Source organism: Acanthisitta chloris, unplaced genomic scaffold, assembly GCF_000695815.1.
Source record: "Acanthisitta chloris isolate BGI_N310 unplaced genomic scaffold, ASM69581v1 scaffold650, whole genome shotgun sequence".
NCBI classification, from domain to species: Eukaryota; Metazoa; Chordata; class Aves; order Passeriformes; family Acanthisittidae; genus Acanthisitta; species Acanthisitta chloris.
In genome coordinates this window covers 50,309-73,018 of record NW_008649756.1, presented here as the reverse complement: position 1 = coordinate 73,018, position 22,710 = coordinate 50,309, and the positions used below count along the sequence as shown (strand labels likewise).

General features: G+C 34.4%; 1 protein-coding gene across 1 annotated transcript in view; it reads left to right on the top strand.

The window, feature by feature from the left end:
• RYR2 (ryanodine receptor 2 (cardiac)) overlaps positions 1 to 22,710 on the top strand; it is a gene marked incomplete at its 5' end in the record, with an annotated part of 271,378 nt that overhangs the window by 199,064 nt on the left and 49,604 nt on the right. Inside the window, 12 exons of the mRNA XM_009069811.1 lie at positions 1,069 to 1,129; positions 2,848 to 3,086; positions 5,179 to 5,260; positions 7,295 to 7,425; positions 9,028 to 9,348; positions 10,610 to 10,850; positions 11,247 to 11,334; positions 12,380 to 12,472; positions 12,693 to 12,863; positions 13,916 to 13,975; positions 18,493 to 18,627; positions 22,394 to 22,506. Coding sequence (XP_009068059.1) covers positions 1,069 to 1,129; positions 2,848 to 3,086; positions 5,179 to 5,260; positions 7,295 to 7,425; positions 9,028 to 9,348; positions 10,610 to 10,850; positions 11,247 to 11,334; positions 12,380 to 12,472; positions 12,693 to 12,863; positions 13,916 to 13,975; positions 18,493 to 18,627; positions 22,394 to 22,506 — 1,735 coding nt within the window. The remainder of the gene's footprint in view (positions 1 to 1,068; positions 1,130 to 2,847; positions 3,087 to 5,178; positions 5,261 to 7,294; positions 7,426 to 9,027; positions 9,349 to 10,609; positions 10,851 to 11,246; positions 11,335 to 12,379; positions 12,473 to 12,692; positions 12,864 to 13,915; positions 13,976 to 18,492; positions 18,628 to 22,393; positions 22,507 to 22,710) is intronic.

The window sequence follows — 22,710 nt, the reverse complement described above, 5'->3', positions numbered from 1 at the left end:
AATCTGCTGTGGATGAACACCACAAAAATACCTCCTAATTTTGATAGCACAGAACAGCATTCTCAGTGCTGCAAAAAACCTCCCACACCTTCCTTGCGATTTATCTTTTTAAAACTCTTTTTCACTGAAACAGTTGCTAATTTTAGTTGTATGTTTGCCTATATTTTAATTGAAATATCCACCAGTGAGAAAGTCTAGTGCACTATATCACTGTATGCAGATGACAGTATTTTCAGAAATCTGTCATAAACATTCGATTTGTTTCTTCTTTTTTTTTTCTTTTTAATCAAGAAATGTTAAATATAAAGAGAAGCAAGAAAGGACAGGGGCTTTTTTTCAGATTTTTATTTTAAAAAATAAATATATTAGGTGAGCTGTGGTTCAGATTCATGTGGCCTACATCTCTCTTGGATTTAAAAAGTGAACTTAGAGGAAGGAGACTTGTACATGGCAACATTTTGGGGTGTGCATATGAATACAATGCATGTTGTGTTTAAGTCCTCTTTATACATACTTAAGTATGAAAAAACCAATTGATTATGGAATATGCATATAATGTCAGAGACTGTTACTCATGTGGGCCAGACCTAATCCAGCTATAAATGGCTGCAGCCAATGGGTAACACCTGAGAACTACTTTTTTTATGACAATTGATACAAATGTTCTCTTCCCACGGTAGCAACTTTTGAAAGTCATCAGCTTTCATGTTATTGAGAAGGGGAAGATAAATGTTCAGATAAACTTGAATCAATTTATAGAACTCAAATGAAAACCAGACAATACGCTGCAGCTCTAATTAACCCCACATTTAAGTGCTTCCATCTTGACTGCCTCAGCTCTTTGATGAGAGATGCTTTACTGCCTCTAGTTACTGCATTTGTGTAAACAAGGCTAAGACAACAAACTGCATGTTTTTTAACTTGAATGTTAAAATTATGCAGAAGTTCAGTTGCTCTTCTGCTATGTCATTTACTCTTTCATTAAACCCAGAGATACAGTTAGCAGAGTGTCGATATTCTGTATGCTATGCTTGGCTTAATTCGTGGGTAATTTTCCTCCCTGTTTAGGAAACGATGCAACATCAATAGTCAACTGTCTTCACATCCTGGGCCAGACCTTGGATGCAAGGTAATATTCATTAGATTTTCTAAAGGGCGAAGAAAAATCACTTAAGAAAATAATGTGCAGACGGATTTGGGATACCTGTGTAAGACTTCAGAATTTTAAAACTCAAGAAGTTAGAGTGCTGAAAAGAATTCCCATTACAAAGTAGGTTAATTACTAGAGTTTGACAGGACACTATTTGTAGGTTATACTTTAAACTTTATTATGAATAAATAGTGTCCAGAAACTGCTTGCGGTTAGTTCCTCTGGTTTTAATCATGTGACTCTCTCAAAACTGCTATAAAATTAGAAATATTTTATTATTTTGCTTACACTGTTTAATCAGCAAATTCAGGACTTAAGTGCACATGGATTGCAGTAAATTGGTCTCATAGACTGTCTTTGCAAAGTTAAAAGTTAATTCAGGTTATAATTTGAAAAAAACCCAAACCCTTTACATAGAATTCAATGTTACTTGTAAGTTAAATTTATCTGCTTGAGTCACTGTGAGGTTATGGATGAGACAACCTTGATATATTGGAGGGTAATATGTTGCTTTTAATTTACTGGACAGTCAACCATCTGTGCTGATAGTTATCTTTTAGATCTTTGCAGTTGTGAAACAAAATACGATAGTTTTAACTACCTCCATGGAAATTTTAAGCTTTTTCCACTTAGTTACAAAGGACTGGCTGGAATACATGCAGATAGTTCTTACTCTCAGTATCTTTGCAGTGGCTTAAAGTTTTACTTTCAATTTGCTGTGGGGTAGAGTCGTGATCATGGTCATTCATATGGCTCAGCTGTTGAATAGTAATCATTTAGGTGACAATATCTTAGGGGGGTTTTGTTATAAATTGTCCATGCTCCATGCAATTCTACACATGGAATACATATAGGGTTGCGAGTCACTAGTTCAGCTCTCGGTAGAGATGTAAAAATAGCTCCAGATGGGGATTAAGGAATTCATGGAGGTTTCATGAAAGCTTGATGATACTGCCATTGAAACCATGTATATTCACTCTTTAAAATAAATGATTAGAGAGAAGAGCTGGTCTATATTCAGTTTTCAAAAGAATATCACCTGGATTTATTTCACGCTTGCCTAAATGGATACATTCTTTAAACAAAGGATCTCTGTAGTTGAGCTAGTTAAACCAAATAAGGTAATAATTCTCCTGGATTATATCTCAACATAACTGATTGTGGTACTATAGTTATGTACTCAATGCATTTATTAATTATTTAATTTTAAACAGGTGTGGTTGTTTATACTGATTCCTTTCTAATGCCCTTGTTCTGGAGAAAGAAATATGACTGTAATGGTTGGGAAGACTTTCTGAGTTCTAGCTTGAGACATTTCTTCTCTTTCTAGAGTCAGAAATTGCAGATTTACTCATTCTTAATTTTGTTAGGTGTTTTTTGTTTGGTTGAGTTTTTCCCTTCTGAAGGCAAATGATTCACTTAATTTATAATTTTTAAAGAATTTTATGTACTCAGTGGGAAAACGCAAATGATTCACTTAATTTATAATTTTTTAAGAATTTTATGTACTCAATGGGAAAACCTAAAATATCATTGTGTTCTGCAGGATACTATGAAACAAGATTTTACAATATTAAAAGATGAAAGATTTTCCTTCAGATTTCTGTTATCTATATCATATAATCCAAGAGTAAGCTTTATTCTATGCTTCTCTAACAGAATATACTTTTTCATTTTTTTTTGCGTGCTATAAACAGGACTGTGATGAAAACTGGCCTGGAATCTGTTAGGATGGCATTGAGAGCTTTTTTGGACAATGCTGCTGAGGATCTGGAGAAAACAATGGAAAATCTTAAGCAAGGCCAGTTTACACACAGCAGGAACCAGCCAAAAGGAGTTACACAAATCATCAATTATACCACAGTCGCTCTCCTGCCTGTGCTGTCTTCATTGTTTGAGCATATTGGACAGCACCAGTTTGGGGAAGATTTGATATGTATGTATCATATTATCATGCATGTCTGTAGAAAAGCCATGCCACTCAAGTATCTGTAGTGTCATGTAGTAAATGCTACTAGACTCTCATTTCTATAAGAGAAAGACAAATACTATGTCATTTTGATGAAATTGTAATTGATTTAATCAAACATTTGCTGTAATCAACCTACAACAGTTCACAGGTATTAGTGGATTTTGGGTAAATATTAAAACAGATGTGGCTGTGATTAGAAAGTCAGAAGGATTGGTTTTGTTTGTGACTTTACCATAGATTTAGCCTGACTTTCTTCTGTGAGAAGTTACTTTGTGTCAGTTAATTTGTCTTGGCTCTGTCTATAAGTAAGGTTAAACTAGGAGAATGATGTTACACTGTCATACATGCACCTTGACTTAGTTTCAGTTAGTGGAGAATCTGGGTGGTCTTAAATCAAAGGAAAAGTGGAAGGAGCTCTTGAAGAATTCAAGCACTAAAGAAGGGAATATGAACGAGACCCTGTATGTGGGATTTCTGTAGAGATTCTGATTGTAGCAGATTCAGTGTCCTTTTTTTTTTTTCCAAGCCCGGTATCTGCAAGATGCTTTGCAGTCTGCACACAAAATTTTAATTTTATATATTTTAGGAACTCACAGAAATTTTGCTGTCCAGACTGCTCTAAAGGGCACAGTTCTGTATGGTATAGCTTACGTGTTCAGTTACAAAAGTCCATGAGAAGGACCTGGAGAAAAAGGATATCAAGTTATACTTTTTCTCTCTGTAGAACCTGGAGAAGGTATTATTTAAAATAGCATTAAAAGAGCTCTTTGAAAATTTGGAGTTGTATTTATGGATTTGAATGCCATCAGATGTAAAGATCCACTTTTTTTTTCCATTAAATTAGTTCTGTAGAATTCAGGAGACTGTGGCAGTATCCAGAAAAAGTAATTTGTGGTGCTCACATGCTTGCTCATCATAAACCACTTTTTCTGACATCAACACGTTCATGCCTGGTATAATTTTTGATCTCTGGTATTCCATATTTTGGAACTTATTAATTAGCTTTGGATACTTTATCACTTAAGCTGGTGTTCTGAATCAGCTATTCTGGATGCATCGTGGTGGCGTAAAACACCCAATTTAGAATTCATAAACTGAGAAAGATGAATTAATTTAAATTATGCCTATTTATTTTGTCTAGAGCATATTTGTGAAGGCTAATTCTTCTTACACACAACTTCTGTTTGCATCTTGTTATGAATGAATGAGATTATCTTGTTTTGTACAAGCATCTTGATCTGGTGTTTGTGCTTAAGAGGAGTACTACAGGTACAGAGTACTCCATGTGGAGGATTGTGTACAAAGGTACTTACACTGTTGCTACACAATTACTGCAGAGGACATTGGAAAAGCATTTTTTCAAATAGATGTTAAGATTATTCTCACATTTTTGTGACTGAAACTTTTGATAATTTCAAAGCATCCTTTGGTGAAGTATTCATAAATGCTAAAGGATTTTTTTTTTACTCCTATGTCAGTCTAAAGTGTAAATTAAGTACATGCTATTAGTTGGTATCTGTGCCTAAATTTATAAAAAAACCCCCACAAAAACTAATTAAAATAATTAAATATCTGTTTAACGGGATAGCCTTTCTTTTCTACAGTAGTGTTACTTTTGTAAATTGATTTATGCCCTAAAACCTTTTTTTTTTTGCTTTCAGGACTTTATTTCATTTTCCATTAAGTGCTACAGACAAACTAGAGAAGATTCACTGGCACATTTCTTTATAGCTATCAAATTAATAAATTTTCAGACTAGGCAATTAGGTGTCACATATAAAGAGTTGGTATGCCATTCATTTCAGAAAGTTAGTGCACTAGTGAAATATGTTTACTGCCTCAGCTGGTAGCTTGATATTGAAGTAAATGCCAGTTTTGAGTAAGAACTATAGCACTCAGTGGTCCAAAGACTTTTAGTAGCTAGCAAATTATTTCTGTGAATTGCCTTTGATAGCTTAATATTATTAATTCAGTCAAAATAAATTTATTTTAATTCTATGAAAATGTGTTGCATAGCAAAATCTCTTTATGCCTATCATTTTCTTCTTCTCTTTAGTGGAAGATGTTCAGGTCTCCTGTTACAGAATATTGGCCAGTTTATATGCTCTGGGAACCAGCAAGAGTATCTATGTGGAGCGGTAAGAAGAAAAAGTGTTCTATTTCTAATATTTGTGTTTATATTTAGTATCATGAATATACAGTTCAGAAATGAATATAGGAAGAGGTTGATGTTGGAAAGATATCTTGAGAGAAAAAAGAGTCCTCAGATGCTAAGTGGAATGCAGCTGCATTTATTATAATACACTTGAAATATTGCCTTACATATTTGTCAAAATATATTTCTTAAAACAAAAATTGCAAATTATATCACCTGAATTTACAATAAATAGCACTTGATTTGAGGGTCACATGAGGACTTGTAAAATTATGTCATTCAGATCAGCAATTGTTATAATTATTCTATAATGTTTAATTGTAATATATATTACTTTCTCATTACCCTAGATTTAATTTAATTTGTTAGTTGTTCAACATTGCTTCTTTTCCAGCTTAATTACCCATGGAAATGAGGCTTTATAATAGATTTTTTTTATGCATCTATGTATCTGCTAACCCCTCTCCAAGTTACATTTCATCTTTGTAAACCATGTTTGACAAAAAAATAGACATACCTAGATAATTCAGTTCTTAAAACTGAATAGTTGCATTATAGTGCCTAGCACTATTCTGCAGGAAGGCTCAACAGAACTCATACATTTCAGATACTGGCAGAAGTAATCTAGGAAGTTCACTGTCTAGGAAGTCACACTGTTCAGCAAATCAACCTGTGAACAACTGCAGAGCAGCCACATGACATACCCTTGCTTACTTGGTGTCAGTCTATAGGAGACATGAAGAAAGGTTTTGACCAATATTTGAATCAAAAAAACCACATCTCTAGAAAATCAGGCCTCATTAATTTCATTAAGGATATAAAAGTAATTGCTTTTGCTATTTGACAAATAAATGATATGGGATTTACTTTTAAGACAAAATAGGGACAACTTTTTGTATATGATTGTCTACGATCATCATCACAATTGAAAAGCACATACCATGCCCTTTTTGGGTGTGTGCGATGGATGGATATTTTGCTTATGAAGACATGATGAAAAGTTTAAAAAAAAAGGAAGAAAGACCAAACAGCATAAATAATAGTAGGAATGAAGTTAGATTTAACAAAATTAAGCTTAATGAGTTATATCTAGAAAGAATAAAATCTATGAAAATGAGATAAACTACAGACTGAAGATGAATCTTGTTAAATCACAAGATCAGTTCTGAGGCCTTTTTTCTTTTAACTTGGAAGTTGTCCTAGATTCAGATTCTCTTGCGTTTCTGCCACCTATGTAACTCAGCCTCAGCAGCTAAGGATTTCTCACCTCTCTAAAATTTGCTGTGATCAATTGAATTTGAAATCAGAAAGAAGAGATTTAAATGTCTGCTGAAGAATCCAAGTGAAGTGACAGGAGATCACTTATGTCTTCCTAGAGACAGGCTTTACACAATTTTGACACACTGAAGGAATTTTTGATTATAAAATAAATGTGGTCATATATTTCAAGACATTAAAGCAATATTTTTGCAAAAAACTTTCAGATGTATTGATAATTAGAAGCCACTTTCCACTCACTAAAGAACTTGATTTCCATGCTGGACCAAGCATGAAAGTGTTTATCACTGTATCTCAGAAAAAGGAAATATCATTGAAATAAAAGGACAGCTGTATTTGGTCTCTTGTTCTGTCTGGTAGCTTTTTCTTAATAGTATGGATTATAAAGTCAGTAAAGCTGAGAGGGAAGTAATAGAACAGAAGGCATTGTTGCAATTACTTTGGGTTTTCCCAGCATGTTCCTCATTTGCTCTAAGCGAAGTAGGCCACCTTTAACATTTTATATCTTAACATTTCATTCACATATTTGCAGAGGATTTCAATTGCCTGTCCTTGTGTTGGTGATCCTAATAATGTAGTGGCTTATCTCTTTGAAATATATTCATCTTAGAATAAAACTATGAGGTGTAGTCAGTCATCAATGATCAGATGATCCCACTGGTGCTTCCTTCCAAGCTTATCCATTCTGTGATTCTCTGTTTAAAGCTGTGTATACTTAATGACGTTTGTTAATTCCCAGGCAACGATCAGCACTAGGAGAATGTTTGGCTGCTTTCTCAGGTGCCTTTCCTGTGGCTTTTTTGGAAACTCATTTGAACAAGCATAATATCTACTCAATTTACAATACCAAGAATGCAAGAGACAGAGCAGGTATTTCCAGAAACTCACATGATGGTTATGAAAACATGATTTCACTATAAAAGCTGCTTGCCTCAATACATGTATTTTTGCATTTATTTTATAGTGCAAGAATTTTGTTGTAATATCTTGGCTGTATTTCTCTTTTAAATCAATGGGCTAAGTCTGGTAAAACTGATTATTTTATGTTTCTAGTGTTACTGGTGTTTTAATTTTGAGATACCACTCTCAAAATGCCACTTTGGAATCAATCTAGTGAAGGGATTTTGCACATTTTTAGTACCTCAGATTTATTTGGTGATGAAATTATATATTCTCATCAGAAACTTTGGTTCCTCAGTTTGTATATATGATATTAGGTCCCTAAAACATACATACTTGCAATTGAAGCAAAATACCTTTGCCTGTATTAATTACATATTATGCCCTTAGAAAGTAAATACATTGCAGAGTAGTTTGTTGATTGTTTTATATTTTGTTTGAGATACAAGACATTACAGATACTTTCCAGTAACATTATGTATGTTTATTGTGCATATACCTTCTTTTTCTACTCTGAAACTCTTGATGTTTCTTATGCTGTAACATGATTTTTTAATAAGGTCATATGCACTACCTGTTACTGCAATAAATGCAAGTTACAGGAAAACTGTATAAGCTCTGCATATATGCTGAGTATGAATTATATCACATATACATATAGATGACAGTATATGTTTGTGTATATATATATTCAGCTATTTTAATACATCTAGAAGGACAATCCATTTTCAGTGATTTTTAACAGAAAATTTAATTTAATTTTGAAAGGTGCACTAAGCTTTAAGGAGACTGCAATGTCCACTTAGAATGTATTGGATCTAAACAGAAGATAATGTTTTTCAAAAAGAGACAAGCCTTAGGCTATGTTGGTACAAATATTTGTATTCTTAAATTGCAAGCTAAATTTTTGATCTGTAGATATCTGTGTATGCCGTTGTATGTCTATGTCAGGATGTTAGACATTCAAGATCGAATAGTTGGGCTTACAGATATTTATTTGTAGATGCAAGAAACTGCCTCCAAAAATAAAGGCAACTGCAGTGCCTTTTCTGAGGAAGGAACTAATAATTCAAATAACTTGAAACATAAACACTTACATTCACCTCTAGAATCAGTTTCTCAAGTGTGCTCAATTCATTATGACAGGCAATGATTTTTTTCTTCTCTTAGCATTCCAGGTCTCATCTGATGTGTTGTTGAGAGATATTTCAAGAGAAGAGAATTTCTTTCCTCAAGTGCAAATCTTGTTGGAATAAATTTTGAAATTTAAGCTTTATTTTAAATATAGAAAAGTGCATCTGATATCTCTGAAATCATTCTGTAGTGACTACATTGTTGAAGCTTCCATATAGGCATTATTTTTATGTAGAAAGTTCTATTATTGCAACTTACATATAAACACATTATTGCTCAGTGGTATGAAAGGATGTGGGGTTTATTGTGTTTGGTTTTTTTTCTTTTGGATCAGTAGGGTGTAAATGCAAATAGAAACCAGAAGTTGTATTGAATAGCAATTGAAAAGAATAATTTCCCCTCTATTACTCAATTTATTGTTTTGGTTTCTTTCAATAGTTCTCAATTTGCCTGCTAGTGTAGAAGAGGTCTGCCCAAATATTCCTTCCTTGGTGAAGCTAATGGAAGAAATCGTGGAACTGGCAGAGTCTGGTATTCGTTACACGCAAATGCCACATATCATGGAAGTAATACTACCTATGCTATGTAGTTACATGTCACACTGGTGGGAGCATGGGCCGGAAAACAATCCCGACAAGGCTGAAATGTGTTGCACAGCCTTGACATCAGAGCATATGAACACTCTGTTGGGTAACATATTGAAAATCATCTATAACAACCTTGGTATTGATGAAGGAGCCTGGATGAAGAGATTAGCAGGTAAGATGTAAAAGCAAATAAATAATTAAACGTGTGTGTATTCAGAATATATATATATAAACTCATTCTGAATTACTCTGTATTTACCCTGTTAAAGCTGGAGTAGAACAAAGCTCATGTTTTTACATTTTTAAACAATACAGACCTTGATGAACCAGAAACACTAAGTATAAAGTAGTGTAAGCAGTATGTTTTAATCTCTTAATATAAGTGGTACATTGGACTATTTCTTTTCCCTCGGAATATACACATATGCATTTTCTAGTATATTGAATTCAAGGACTATAGATACATATTAGCAAGTTTCCATTTGCAGGAATTATGCAGTTCCTTGCTGTACTGTATGGTTGCTGTATCTTTAAAATGTGGATTTGAAGGTGTATATCTAGCATATCCATTACAATGAAATGCGGAAATGCTCATGTCATTTTTGTGATCCTTAGATTTACTTTTTTTGTGATAAGACCTTAAAATTTATTTAAAACAGTTTGTTTCTCACTGTAACAATCTCTAAGGAAAAGTCACTTCAGTGGTGTGGATTCAGTTTTTCAATTAGACTTTATTATGACTTTTCAGTACTTACCGTAGTAGTAATTTCATTCATAGTAGCAGTCTGAATTCTTAGTCTTTTGAGGGTTAGTAATGTAATGCAATCTAAGGATAAGTGTGAACTGCCTGAAATTCTTTGTAATTTAATCAATATTTTACAAATTGTTTTATACTAGTGGATTCAGATGAAGTGTTAATGTATGTATTTGTTTTTATGAGTAGATTTGCAAAAAACTTGTGTTAGGAAGCCTGAGATGGGTAGTTGAATCAGTCTCAATTTTGACTGCATACAACCCTTCCTAATGTGGATAAGAATTGCAGTTAGGCTGTTTCCATAGGATTGCAAATCACCTGAGCATGCTTTCCAGTTCCACTTTGCAAAGCAAAAAAACCAAAAACTTCTACATTACCCAGTAAAACTCTGCAGACAGATACTATGCTGGCAGAATACCAGGAAAGAGGTAGTTCAAGTTTTGTGATCTAGCAAGCTTAGTCTGTGAAGTTGCAGTTTCTGCCCTCATAATGACGAACTGAATTGACTTTGTGAAATCCTGACCACATTTAATTCTTGGCAAAATTTCTGCTGATTTCAATGGGGGCAGGATTTTACTCTGTAGCCTAGAAATAAGATTCAAGAAAGTGGGAAAAGGTAAAAGTTTTTATTTATATTTTGTGGCCCAGTATATATTATAATATTCATTGCCTTAAATAGTGTTTTCCCAGCCCATCATAAGCAAAGCGAAGCCACAGCTCTTAAAGACACACTTCCTTCCACTGATGGATAAACTAAAGAAAAAAGCAGCAGTGGTTGTATCGGATGAAGAACATCTAAGAGCAGAAGGCAGAGGTGACATGTCGGAGGCTGAACTGCTCATCCTAGATGAGTTCACCACTTTGGCACGGGACCTCTATGCCTTCTACCCTTTGTTGATTAGATTTGTGGACTATAACAGGTATGTGGAGAGGAATAGGTCAAGGAATCTCATAAAACTTTCCTGTTTATTGATATTGTCTCTTATCCCTTGATATGCCTAGCACTGAATTAAAGTGGCTTTTACTCAGTCTGTCAATCTCAAAGCTGCTCAGTCTAATGCTTTATGACTTTTAGGAGGAGCTGGGGTCTTTTTCAGAAGAAAAAATGTTGCAATCCATGTATATAGGATTAGATATAGGATTAATGTAAAAGGATTTTAAGGGTTTTAAATAGGAAAGCCACTGCTACCAGAAAGGATTAAAAGCATGCATGCTTGGTTTTGTTGACTTGTATTCTTGTAAAATGTTGAAAACTGATTTCAAAGCATAAAGACTGTGAGGATTATCTGCATTTTCATGCTTTTACCAAATTTTAGGGCAAAATGGCTGAAAGAGCCCAACCCTGAAGCAGAAGAGTTGTTCCGCATGGTGGCTGAGGTCTTCATTTACTGGTCAAAGTCTCATGTAAGTAATATCCTGATAAATACTTGCTTTAATTGAGGTTACTTGATAGGTAGATCAATTATTTAGTGGTTATGTTTGTAAAACACACTTAATGATGGAAGTGAAACTACAGCTGGAAAGGTATTAATGACTTTCGGATTTCTCACAGTTTCGAAATGGCAAATTGTTGATAGATATTTTGTAGCATAGTAACACTGTAGATGTTTTTTTCTTACAAATTCTGGTTTGTTTGTTGTGAGTTTTATGTTAGTTTTGGTGGAGTCTTTTTAATAGATTAAGCTCATTGTGTTTTTTCTCTTTTCAATTATTTTGACCCCATAGCCTTTTTATAAACAAACCTAATCAGGCACCTAATAAGCACTGATACTGCTGAAATTATAACACAGCTCAGTGAATACTGGAACACAAAGAACTAAAAAAGCAAAAGAGACTAAGTAGTTTCTGGCATTAGATCTCTGTATGGACTGTTGTCTACACTAAATTTATTTTTCTGCCATAGCTTCAGTTCTCTCAAGTTTGGGAAATAAAATGCCTATAACTACTTGTGCCTGAATTTGACTGTAAGATTTGTTATAAACATCACTGTGCACAGGAACTGGTTACACAGTAGATAGATACTGGATCATCAAATTACTTGTGCATTCATAAATTCAGTCTTTTATTAAAAGAGTTTGTGTCTGAATGGAGTGGAAATTTATAATGGGATAAAAGATTGAATGGATAATTCACTAGTAAGGGAAAGCCCAGACAACATTTTTATAGTGAATTAGAGGAGGAGTGAGATTTTTATAATGGCTGTTTCATAGCTAAGCATTTTTTTGCCTCTCCCATGGGGAAAAAAACCCCAACATACAACCACCTGAGCTATGCCATGTAAATAAAGCTGAAATACAAGGACATTATCAATCATCTCTTAATTTTTACTGTCCTTCTGTTATCCTGTGGATTGTACAGATGTCCAGTTAATTTATATTGTTATTTAGGGTCTGTTTAGATAGATTCCTTATATAAGTGATTTTAACAGAGATCTTCTGTGTATTTCCAGAATTTCAAAAGGGAAGAGCAGAACTTTGTGGTACAAAATGAAATCAACAACATGTCTTTCCTTATCAGTGACACCAAATCTAAGATGTCTAAGGTAGTGTAAAATTTTTTTTTAATTGAATTTGCAAAGGGCAAGGAGCCCTAATGGCTAAGTCTACTGGCTAACCCTAACCCTGACCCTAATGGCTAACCCCAGCCCTAACCCAAAATTATCAAACCAGAAACAGGTACAAAGTTGATGCTACAATTCTTTATTTAACTTTATTTTAATTTATATAATATTGTATTTTTTTCATGATTGCTCTATGCTGCAGGCAGCAGTTACTGACCAGGAGAGGAAGAAGATGAAGCGGAAAGGTGACCGGTACTCTTTGCAGACCTCTCTCATTGTGGCAGCACTGAAGAGATTACTTCCCATCGGCCTAAACATTTGTGCTCCTGGAGACCAAGAGCTAATTTCACTGGCCAAAAACCGATTTAGCATGGTAGGTGCTCTTTTTGCCCTTCTAAAAGCTATTTTACTAATGAAGTTCTTTGAATATTCCCCTTGTCCCGTGTTCATTCTTACAGCATGACACACAGAATCAAGACTCTAATTCTGTTGCATAAAGACACAATGGACAATTATGGTAGATAATTATCTACATATTGTTCTCAGGGTTTAAACCATTTTGGCTTGGACATGCTTATTTTCTAAATGATCAGTATATGAATAGAGATAACATTCTTAAATTAAAAGTTATTTTTCTCTCTTAAGTTATAATGCTAAGTTGTGTATGTTATATTTTAGGAAGCTTCAATTTGGAAATAAAATTAGGAACTAGATGTTTCCTAACTTCTATGCCCAATATAATAATTCCTTTTGATCCCTCTCATGTGAATGCAAGAATTTCTGTAGGGGGAAACTGACTTAAAAGTGATTCTTCTGGGTGTAATCTCACAGTGCAATAATGTTATTGTAATTTGGAATATACTCTTTTCTCAAGCTATGCTGCTTTATATACCCTGGTGGGTTATATGACCTTTGGACAGCTGAACTGAATGCTATAAAGAAAAAAAAAGATCTCCAAAAGAAACAGAAATAAAATCAGAGAAAGCTCTGTTCATGTTGGTCTTATTTGGTTATTTGAGTTTCAGTTCTCTCAAGTTTGGGAAATAAGATGCCTGTAACTACTTGTGCCTGAACTTGACTGTAAGATTTATTATAAACATCAGTGTGCACAAAAACTGGTTACACAGTAGATAGGCACTGACTGGGTCATCAAATTACTTGTGCAACAAATTCAGTTATGTGTATACTAGTAATTTTAATTCAGAATTGCATTTAGTGTGTTACTGGGAACAAATATGTATGATGCCATCCAAAAACATGTTTTGGGCTGAGACAAAAAGATTTATCTCTGAGGTTTTCCTCAGGTTTCCACATTGTCAGTTTTATTCTTAATCTGATGAAGCCTAAGGTGGGCATTTGTATGAATGACAGCTTTTCCTAGTTACTTTCAACTCCTAATTTATATGATTTCTAATCTACTGGCAGAAAGATACTGAAGATGAAGTACGAGATGTCATCCGCAGTAATCTTCATCTTCAGGGCAAGGTAATCTATATACAGTTTTTAAGCATGATTTTTCTTCCTTTGAATTCATTTGTTGGTGCCTATAATGGCAACCTGCCTTGGTTCGTTAGGATAACTTGTAGTCCTTTTTTCTCTTCTGTCAAGTAGCTTGTTCATGTCAGTTGTTAAATGTTCGGTTTTTAATGTCTGTGTATATGCATTATATATAATAACACATGGCCCTTCAAATCCTTTCCTATGCACACCATTAATATGAAATTGGACATGGAAGCAAGGTCTGTCACTGTTTAAACTCCACCTTCTATAACTGGAGTTGCTTAGTATCACCTTAGTATCGTCTTAGTGTAAAGGAAAGGGAAACATCCACTTTGGCTTACTCTGTAAAATGAAAAATCTCCCCTTTGCTCTGTTTTGTTCCTGGCTTTCAGCCCAGGAAAAAGAAGGTATTTTGGAAAAAGTGTAGATTTTTATTATTGAATTTCACTTAGTGCCAGATGAATAGCCCTAGGGAAAAAATCCTGAAGCAGCCAGTGTAGTTGGACTGTTTTGTTAATGCTTGAAGGAATGACAAAGAAGGAATAATATGGAAATGTAATAATATGATGTGCATTTCTCCTCTGTTGAAGGAAGATGGAATTGTACCTATGGATGGTGCTTTATTTAGGATTATCCTTTACCTTCTCCCCCTGCCCCATGTTTTATTCACCTCAAGGAAAAAAATTGACTAGTATTTCCAGTGCTCGTCATTAAAAAGTCACAAGAGAGTAAACATGTGAATTGAAAATCAGGCCTTTTTTTCCCCTGTATGGGTATTTAAGAATCATCCAAAGTCTAGATGCCACTGCAATCAGTGCATGGCAATTATTATTTTCTGTAATGTGATGGTCTGTAATGTAATGTGATGGTAATGGGATGGTTCTTCCTGAATAATGTGTGAAGATTAATCTTTTTCCCATCATGTTATATATTGCTGCTATGTCAAGCAAGATTATGTGGAGGTTGGGGTTTCTGGGAGCTCACAAGAAGATGCATCATTTTGCAAAGCTAACAATTAGTGTTTTTAATAAAAATCCAATAGATTTAAATTATAGGGACTGCACATAGATAATGGGATGGTTCTTCCTGAATAATGTGTGAAGATTAATCTTTTTCCCATCATGTTATATATTGCTGCTATGTCAAGCAAGATTATGTGGAGGTTGGGGTTTCTGGGAGCTCACAAGAAGATGCATCATTTTGCAAAGCTAACAATTAGTGTTTTTAATAAAAATCCAATAGATTTAAATTATAGGGACTGCACATAGAAAAACTAGCCACTGAAAACAAAAGTTTTGGTTAAATCCTAAAATAAGGCTGAAATATTTAACCTTATGTAGCAAACATTGGCATGTACTGAGAAGCAGAAGAAACACACATGCAAAGTACTAGGAGGAAAAGATAATTTCCAAAGAACTTAATGAGCAGCAGTACTTAAGCAATGTGTGTGCCATGAACCTAGCAACCTTAAAGGTGTTGTAATTTTGTGTATAAATGTAAATAATATTTTATTAATGTCGAACATAGATATTTCTGTTCAGAGATTTTCGGTATGTGTATACTGTCATTTTGTTAGCCACGTAAGTCTTGCCTGGCATTTCATGTTGCTTTTTACCACTTGTCCTCCTGTTTTAACTACTTCAGTTTCTATTTTGTTTATTCAGTGTTACATTCTGTGTACTGCTGTGAAGAAATTTCAGTATGTTAACTGCTTTGTTGCCTGGAAGTAATGATATGTGTTAATACCTTGATCTGTGCTTTCTCTTCAGAAACTTCCTGTGCTTCAATTAAAAGTTTGCTATTGCTGAGCATCATATCGCCTCCTCTGTTTACACTACATAAGAATAAAAGTGCTTTTAAATTTCTGAAACTGATGGAATCTCACAGTGCCTTGATAATTAAAAAGGAAGTAATTTAAGCTCATCCAAAGTACACATTGTCAGATTTTCCAGCTCTAAACTTTTTAGCAGTGACTTTGGATTTTCCTATCCTAAAATGAATTCCCAGTGGAAGATGAAAGAGAACCACATAACACATAGATAACAAAGCTAAACAGCTATTGTATTTAGCTTTATTTGATAGATATTTGCGTATTACTTTACTAGCTTTGAAAAGCTCTGCTTTTGCCCTGTATGTGATCAACTACAGTATTTTTATCAACTACAGATAAAAATACGGTATTTCTGGGAGTCCAAAACTTCATTTTTAAATTGTATTTATTACCTTTATTATGATTTATTATCTAATGCTAAGTAGTTTGTTCTCGATGGCTCAAAATAAATATTTTCATGAATAATTTATCGCTGACACATTCTAGAGTTCACATTAAACCTAAGCATGTAACTTAACTACTTAAAAGTGTTATATATATATATTTAAATTTAGTAGTTACATACAAAGTACAATACAATTTATTCCATAGTTCTCTGATGTCATTAGTAGTCAGTCACTATTGTGACGGAATCAAGTACATGGCAGGTACAGTCAAGGTTGATGTTTCTTGAGTCAGACATAAAAAGAATGTAGGCCAAATGGTCTTATAATTTAAATTATTGTTTAATGCTTTGAATTCAGATGTAACAGTTACAATGGTGTTTGTGTAAAGTGGCTTTCAAAACATAGGAAAAATACCACTTTTTTGAAAGTCTCATTTTCTTCCAACCATAGCAATATTCTTTCTTCAAATGGTGTTTTCTATTAACCACTTCTGATTCTCACAGACACCACGTTCTGTCGTTTATGTTAGAACTAAAATGTAATTTATCTTGATTTCCTTTTGGAAAACTGCACTGTTTGAGAATCATCCTTGCGAATCTTTAGCTATTAATGTTGTGGCGTCTATTTCATGCATTTGTCTATCTTTGTCTACATTTGTCTTCACCCTGTTTCTGTCTTTCCTTTCCTTGCATGCCTGCATGCTGTTACTCAGTACCGAGCCTTTTATTTCAAGAAATTGATGACGAAACTTGCATTCATTTTGACATGGATGAAGCTCAAGTCACCAAAATCTTCTTCCAGCCATTCTAATTCACACCTTCAAATGTCAACTACTCATACCCTTAGAAAACTACCTATACAAAAAAGCTGTACCTTGGTAGAATGTGAGGAGTCCTCAGATCAAAAGACATCTCCACCTGTGATTAAAAAGTATTTTGTGGACTATCCATTCATGATGATCCAGTCAAATGCTCACACAGAGACTCTGGATGTGACAGTTGTTAAGAAATGGAAAAGCCGAAAGGTGGAAGAAATGCCTGCCAGTTGTGGCTTTCTAGGTTGTAATAAGCTATTATTGAACAACTGTGTAAGTTTATAATCATTCCTGGAACTTGAGTAAATGGTGTATTGTAAGATGTTTTGTTGAGGTGAGTTAGCATTATGGTCTCATCTTAGGCACTAATTGAAATCTGGATCCACAAAGATGTTTTAGAAAAGTAGGCATTGAGTTCAAGTCCTGTTCGAATCTGTAGGGTTTAGCCCTCTAAGTACTCTAGGTGTCCAGGCCAGTGTGACTTAAACAATAACTGATGAGGAATGATCACTGGCCCCAGTACTCAGTAAAATGGGTTAGGCATTGCATTTGTCATCAGTATCATTGGCACAATAAATGGTTGCTAAATGTGTTGCATCAGTGTTGATTAGCAGAAGGACTGAGGAGAAAAAATAAAGTAAAAAGGAGATTGCTAATTGTAAACAGAACTACAGATCAATGAAGTAGAAAAAAATGAAATGTAAAGAGAAAAGAAAACCCACCACATTTTGATTCTTACAGTTCTTTATAATTAGCAGTCTAGTAAACAAATGTATCTTCAATTCAGCTTTTCCTAAATTCGCTTTTCATTTCTTTAGAATTTTCTAATAACTGGAAAAAAATTTTTAACAGACATAAATAATAGTAATATTACTAATTTTGATGACTGAAAACTTAAGTCATCCCTACTAGTAGAGCAACATTTTCAATGGTGTTTGGTTTAAGAATGGGGAAGTCAGTGTACAAAGTTATGCCTCTCTACGTCATATTCATTATTTTTCCTCAAATAATATATTCATTGCTGGTGCCAGTGCTATTTGTTGACCCATGATCATTTGCTATATATATGATTATTAGCATTTTAGTTCTCTGAAACAGCTTGCCCACAGAAACTGTGGATGCACCATCCCTGGAAGTCTTCAAGGCCAAGTTGGGCAGGGCTTTGAGAAACCCGGTCTCGTGGAAAGTGTTCCTGCCCATAGCAGATGCCTTGAAACTATATGATCTTTAAGGTCCCTTCCAACCTAAAACATTTTATGATTTTATGGAAGCTCTTATAAAACATTGCACAAATCAGTCTTTAGTTTTGTTCTCACAGTCAGTGTAGTGGATGGGTTAGATTGGAAAGGTGTGAGTTAACAATATAAAGTGCTTCTGTTGTCCTTTGAAGCAGCTTCTGTACTAATTAAAGTGTTTGACTCTGTATTTGGCACGTTTTGCCTTGGTAACATGTGAAATCTTTCTTCTGCAGCTTGAGGATCCCGCCATTAGGTGGCAGATGGCACTTTACAAAGATTTACCAAATAGGGCTGAAGATTCCTCAGATCCGGAGAAGACTGTGGAAAGGGTCCTTGATATAGCTAATGTACTGTTTCACCTGGAACAGGTTAGACAAATTTTTCCAATTTCATAGCTTCTTAATATAAATGAAAGTGTTCAGCCTTTCATTTATAATCTCACTTGCTGTATTGAATGTTGCATTCTTTTTTTTTTTTAATGGCTATAGTTTGCATGCTTAGTCTTGTGTTTTGTAATCCAATATTGTGGTCACATCGATCACCATGTGTTTGCAGCAGCTCCAATAATAATTTTTTGGCCAGTATAACCAGCTTGTATGTTCCTTGTTGCATTCAAGAAATTGTAGAAGCAATGTGGAGGAATCATTTTTTCTGAGAAAGTTTTGCAGAATCTCTTAAGTTTTTCAGAATCTGGCATAAAGCTCTATTGTGTTTTCTAATTATTTTGCATTCATATATGAGCTTTCCATAGTAGCTCAGATTTTTTCACTGAACTACAGTAACTTTCCTTAAAATAATTCTGTATTTTATTTTGTGTCCTTCTTTTCACTAGCAGTATTCTTTAAAACTGCTATGTTGGTACATCTTACAAGTCAAAGACTGCTTGACAAATTAGTTTTGCCATTTTCCTTATTAAATTGTTGCCTATTTTGCACTTTAGATTTAGTTTGTGTTTTCCATTCTTGATTTTATAAAATGTACTGAAGAAACAGAACATTAACTTGGAGGGTATTCCTAGTGACTGACGTGAACACTGCTGGCTGCACACCATAGACTATAAACTGACTGCATATAAAATTTAGTCAGGTTTTTTTTTTTCCCCTTTCAAGGGAATATTTGAGAATTCAAGGTTCTCTTGCTCTCTCATTAGATTATTTGGTTTCCATCAGAAGCTTGGCACAAGTTTTCAGATCTGATATCAGGAAGTTTCTCATCCTATTGTGATGAGATCACTGTTTCAGTCAAGTAGCAACCTGAGAGATATGTGAATGTTCTTGTATATGCACTCTGCAGCATGTGTGTTGATGTGAATATCTGCATCCTGGCTGTTGCATCACACAGCTCTTCTTCATATCATTTGTCAGCCTTGAAATGGACTTGGTTGCATCACACAGCTCTTCTTCATATAGTTTGTCAGCCTTGATATGGACTCGCTTCAAGCTCAACAGCCCAACACAGTTTGGTAGATGGGGATGAAGTCACTAAATTTTACCTGTTGCTGAATATGCATGGAGCAAGCAAAAAGTGATAGAATATGGAAGTAAATCCATGTCAATCATGGTTTGCCCAGCAAGCAAAAAGTGATAGAATATGGAATTAAATCCATGTCAATCATGGTTTGCTAACTAGAGAGAGTGAGAGAGAGGAGAATGGGTGTTGATTTGGAAGGATATGGGGTAGCTGTGAGGAAGGAAGAAGAAAGTAAAGCTAGAAATGCAGCGGGGAGGGGAGGCAAAATGTCGTCTTTTACCCTGTTTTTTTCGAAGCTAACTGAGCCGAAAGGAAACTGATCAGAATATACAGAGCTCCAAAATTCAGCACCAGACTCTTGCATTTGAGTATAAACAGCATGTACAATCTCTGGATTTCTGGCATTTTAGCTTTTCCATCATGTGTATGAATTGGTTCAGCCTGTGTAGTTTTGCGAAATTGTTTAAGGGAGTGAAACCCAAGTTATGATCCTTGTCTTTTGCATTTTTTGTCATAGGATTAGTCTCACAGCATATGTAATCCATCAGTAGTACAAAACAGGATTTATTTCCATTGCAATACCAGATCAAAATTTAAGATCACTCCTTCTGGTCAGACTTAAACAATGACGTTGTCAATTAAATGCTGTCTGCTATTTTTATGGCTACCTTGCACCTATTTGTTTAAAGATTATCCCCACGACTTTACTTATTTTCTGTAGACAAATGCTCAGATGCTTTTGTTACTGAAATTGTTAATTTGGTGTCTTTAAAAATAATGACTATGTGAGCACTGCAACTGTTTTTATGATGGTTTTGAGTAATCCTTTATATGCTTTCCATATAAAATTACTCTGTTCTCCACATATACATGCTCTGAATGCCTTCCTTATTGCACTGGCAATGATCAGTTCATTCTCTGTAGTTTCTTTCCATGCACAGCTAATTTCTTTGTTTTTATTGTTTTCAGAAATCTGCTTGCATAGGCCGAGGCTATTTCTTTTGGGAAAGTATAGAGGGGTTTATAGTTGTTTGTGCCGATATTCCTAATTACCTAACTTTCACATTTGGATTTGTCTAACTTCTAATTTATTAGTGCTGACTTAGTTTTGTGACTGTAAATATGTTTGCAGTGAATGTTTTTTGTCCTTTCTCTTAACAAATATTTTTCATTTGTATTTTATCTTTTAGAAGGAAGTTGTCACCATTTAATCTTACAATTACCTATTTCACTGAATGCTTGGTAGTATTTTTTTCTGTTTATTGTTTAACTATGAATATTTTTTGGATTTCACTAAAATGGCTAACCAAGTTTAGATTAGATACCAAGTCTACATAAACACCAGAATCATGTGTCATGGTTTAACCCCAGCCAGCTGCCAAGAACCACACAGCCACTCGCATTCCCTCCTTCCCCTTCCGCACATCATCATTACATATTTTAACTATGATGCTTAATTTTGTTACAGGGGGAAAATAACCAAGTTATTGAGGGTAGAGATGCTAACTTCCATTGACTTCTTTGACAATGTTGGAAGACAGAGGAGCTATTATTCCACTAGCACAGTCGTCTGTAAAAGAAACAAACATGCCCTCCCCAACAAACAACCCCACACAAAAGTCATTTCCCTCTTAACTCTGCAACAGTTGTGTAGGTTAAATCAAATTTTATAATCTCTATGGAAGATTTGTGAAATAAATCACAAAAACAGCGAATAGGCTGTAGGAAAGAAATGATCTATATCACAGCCTACACTCATAGTTCCCAGTTATCCAGTCAGGCTATATACTGATACATGCAGGTGCTCTTCAGTACCAGAATGGTAATTTTCTTCTGACGGAAAGAAGGATGAAATGTAGAAAAAAAGAAACTCAAACAGCAAAAGATAAAGAGGGAGCACACCCAATCTCATCTCATGATAGTGTGAAGCCAGGGAAGGATGAAATGTAGAAAAAAAGAAACTAAAACAGCCAAAGATAAAGAGGGAGCACACCCAATTTCATCTCATGATAGTGTGAAGCCAGGATGCAAAAAGAGACTGTATCTGAAGACAGAGCTGTAATTCTATGAAATATAACTGAAGTGTTTTGGAGTATGTTATATACGTTGTAGCTGTGCAGATTCAGGGAAGAGATCTGGTCCTAAGTCTTTGTGCCTGTCTCTCTTTTTGAAAGTTAATTCCTTTCTGTCATAGCTCATCATAGTAAATATGACAAATAAAACATTGATTGAATTTAAGACAATTTCTTTAAAAGCGTAGTCTGAGGCAATGTGAAGATGCTCAATTTACCTGTACATAAGTAAAGAGTTACATATAAAGGATAGAATGAGGGTATTACAAGCTAAGGTTTCCTGAGAGGTGACCTTTGTGATGATAGAATTCTATCTAAAAGATAGAAGTAGAATGAAGTTTTAAAATAAAAAGAGGGTATTATTTCATACCAGGAAAGGGAGTTTTTTGCTTTAAGTTTATTTTCTAAATTCTGTTTCTACAATTTGGCTGACTGCTTGAACGCCGCCTAGAGCACTTTTTACAGTCTATTAGTCTTCTGTTAACTTCTGCTTGATTTACCTGTTACCTAACATTTTTACTAATATTACTGTGTCCAGACAGTGAGGACATTGCCACATTGTTTATTTTTCCGTATGTATTTTACATAACAGGTTGAGCATCCTCAGAGGTCCAAAAAAGCAGTGTGGCATAAGCTGCTGTCTAAACAGAGGAAAAGAGCAGTAGTTGCCTGCTTTAGAATGGCACCATTGTATAATTTACCAAGGTAAGAGTGATACTGTTCTCTTTCACAAATGTACTAATGTTCATACAGTGCTATTTGGTGAGATCAAAAGGAAAAGAAAGTATGTAAACCAGTAATTGATAAACAACATGGTAATATAGTCTCTATATTACTTTCTTTTATAAGATTTTATTATTTTCTTCTATCTTCTGGAAAGAATCACAGAAATATAATTTTAAATCTCTG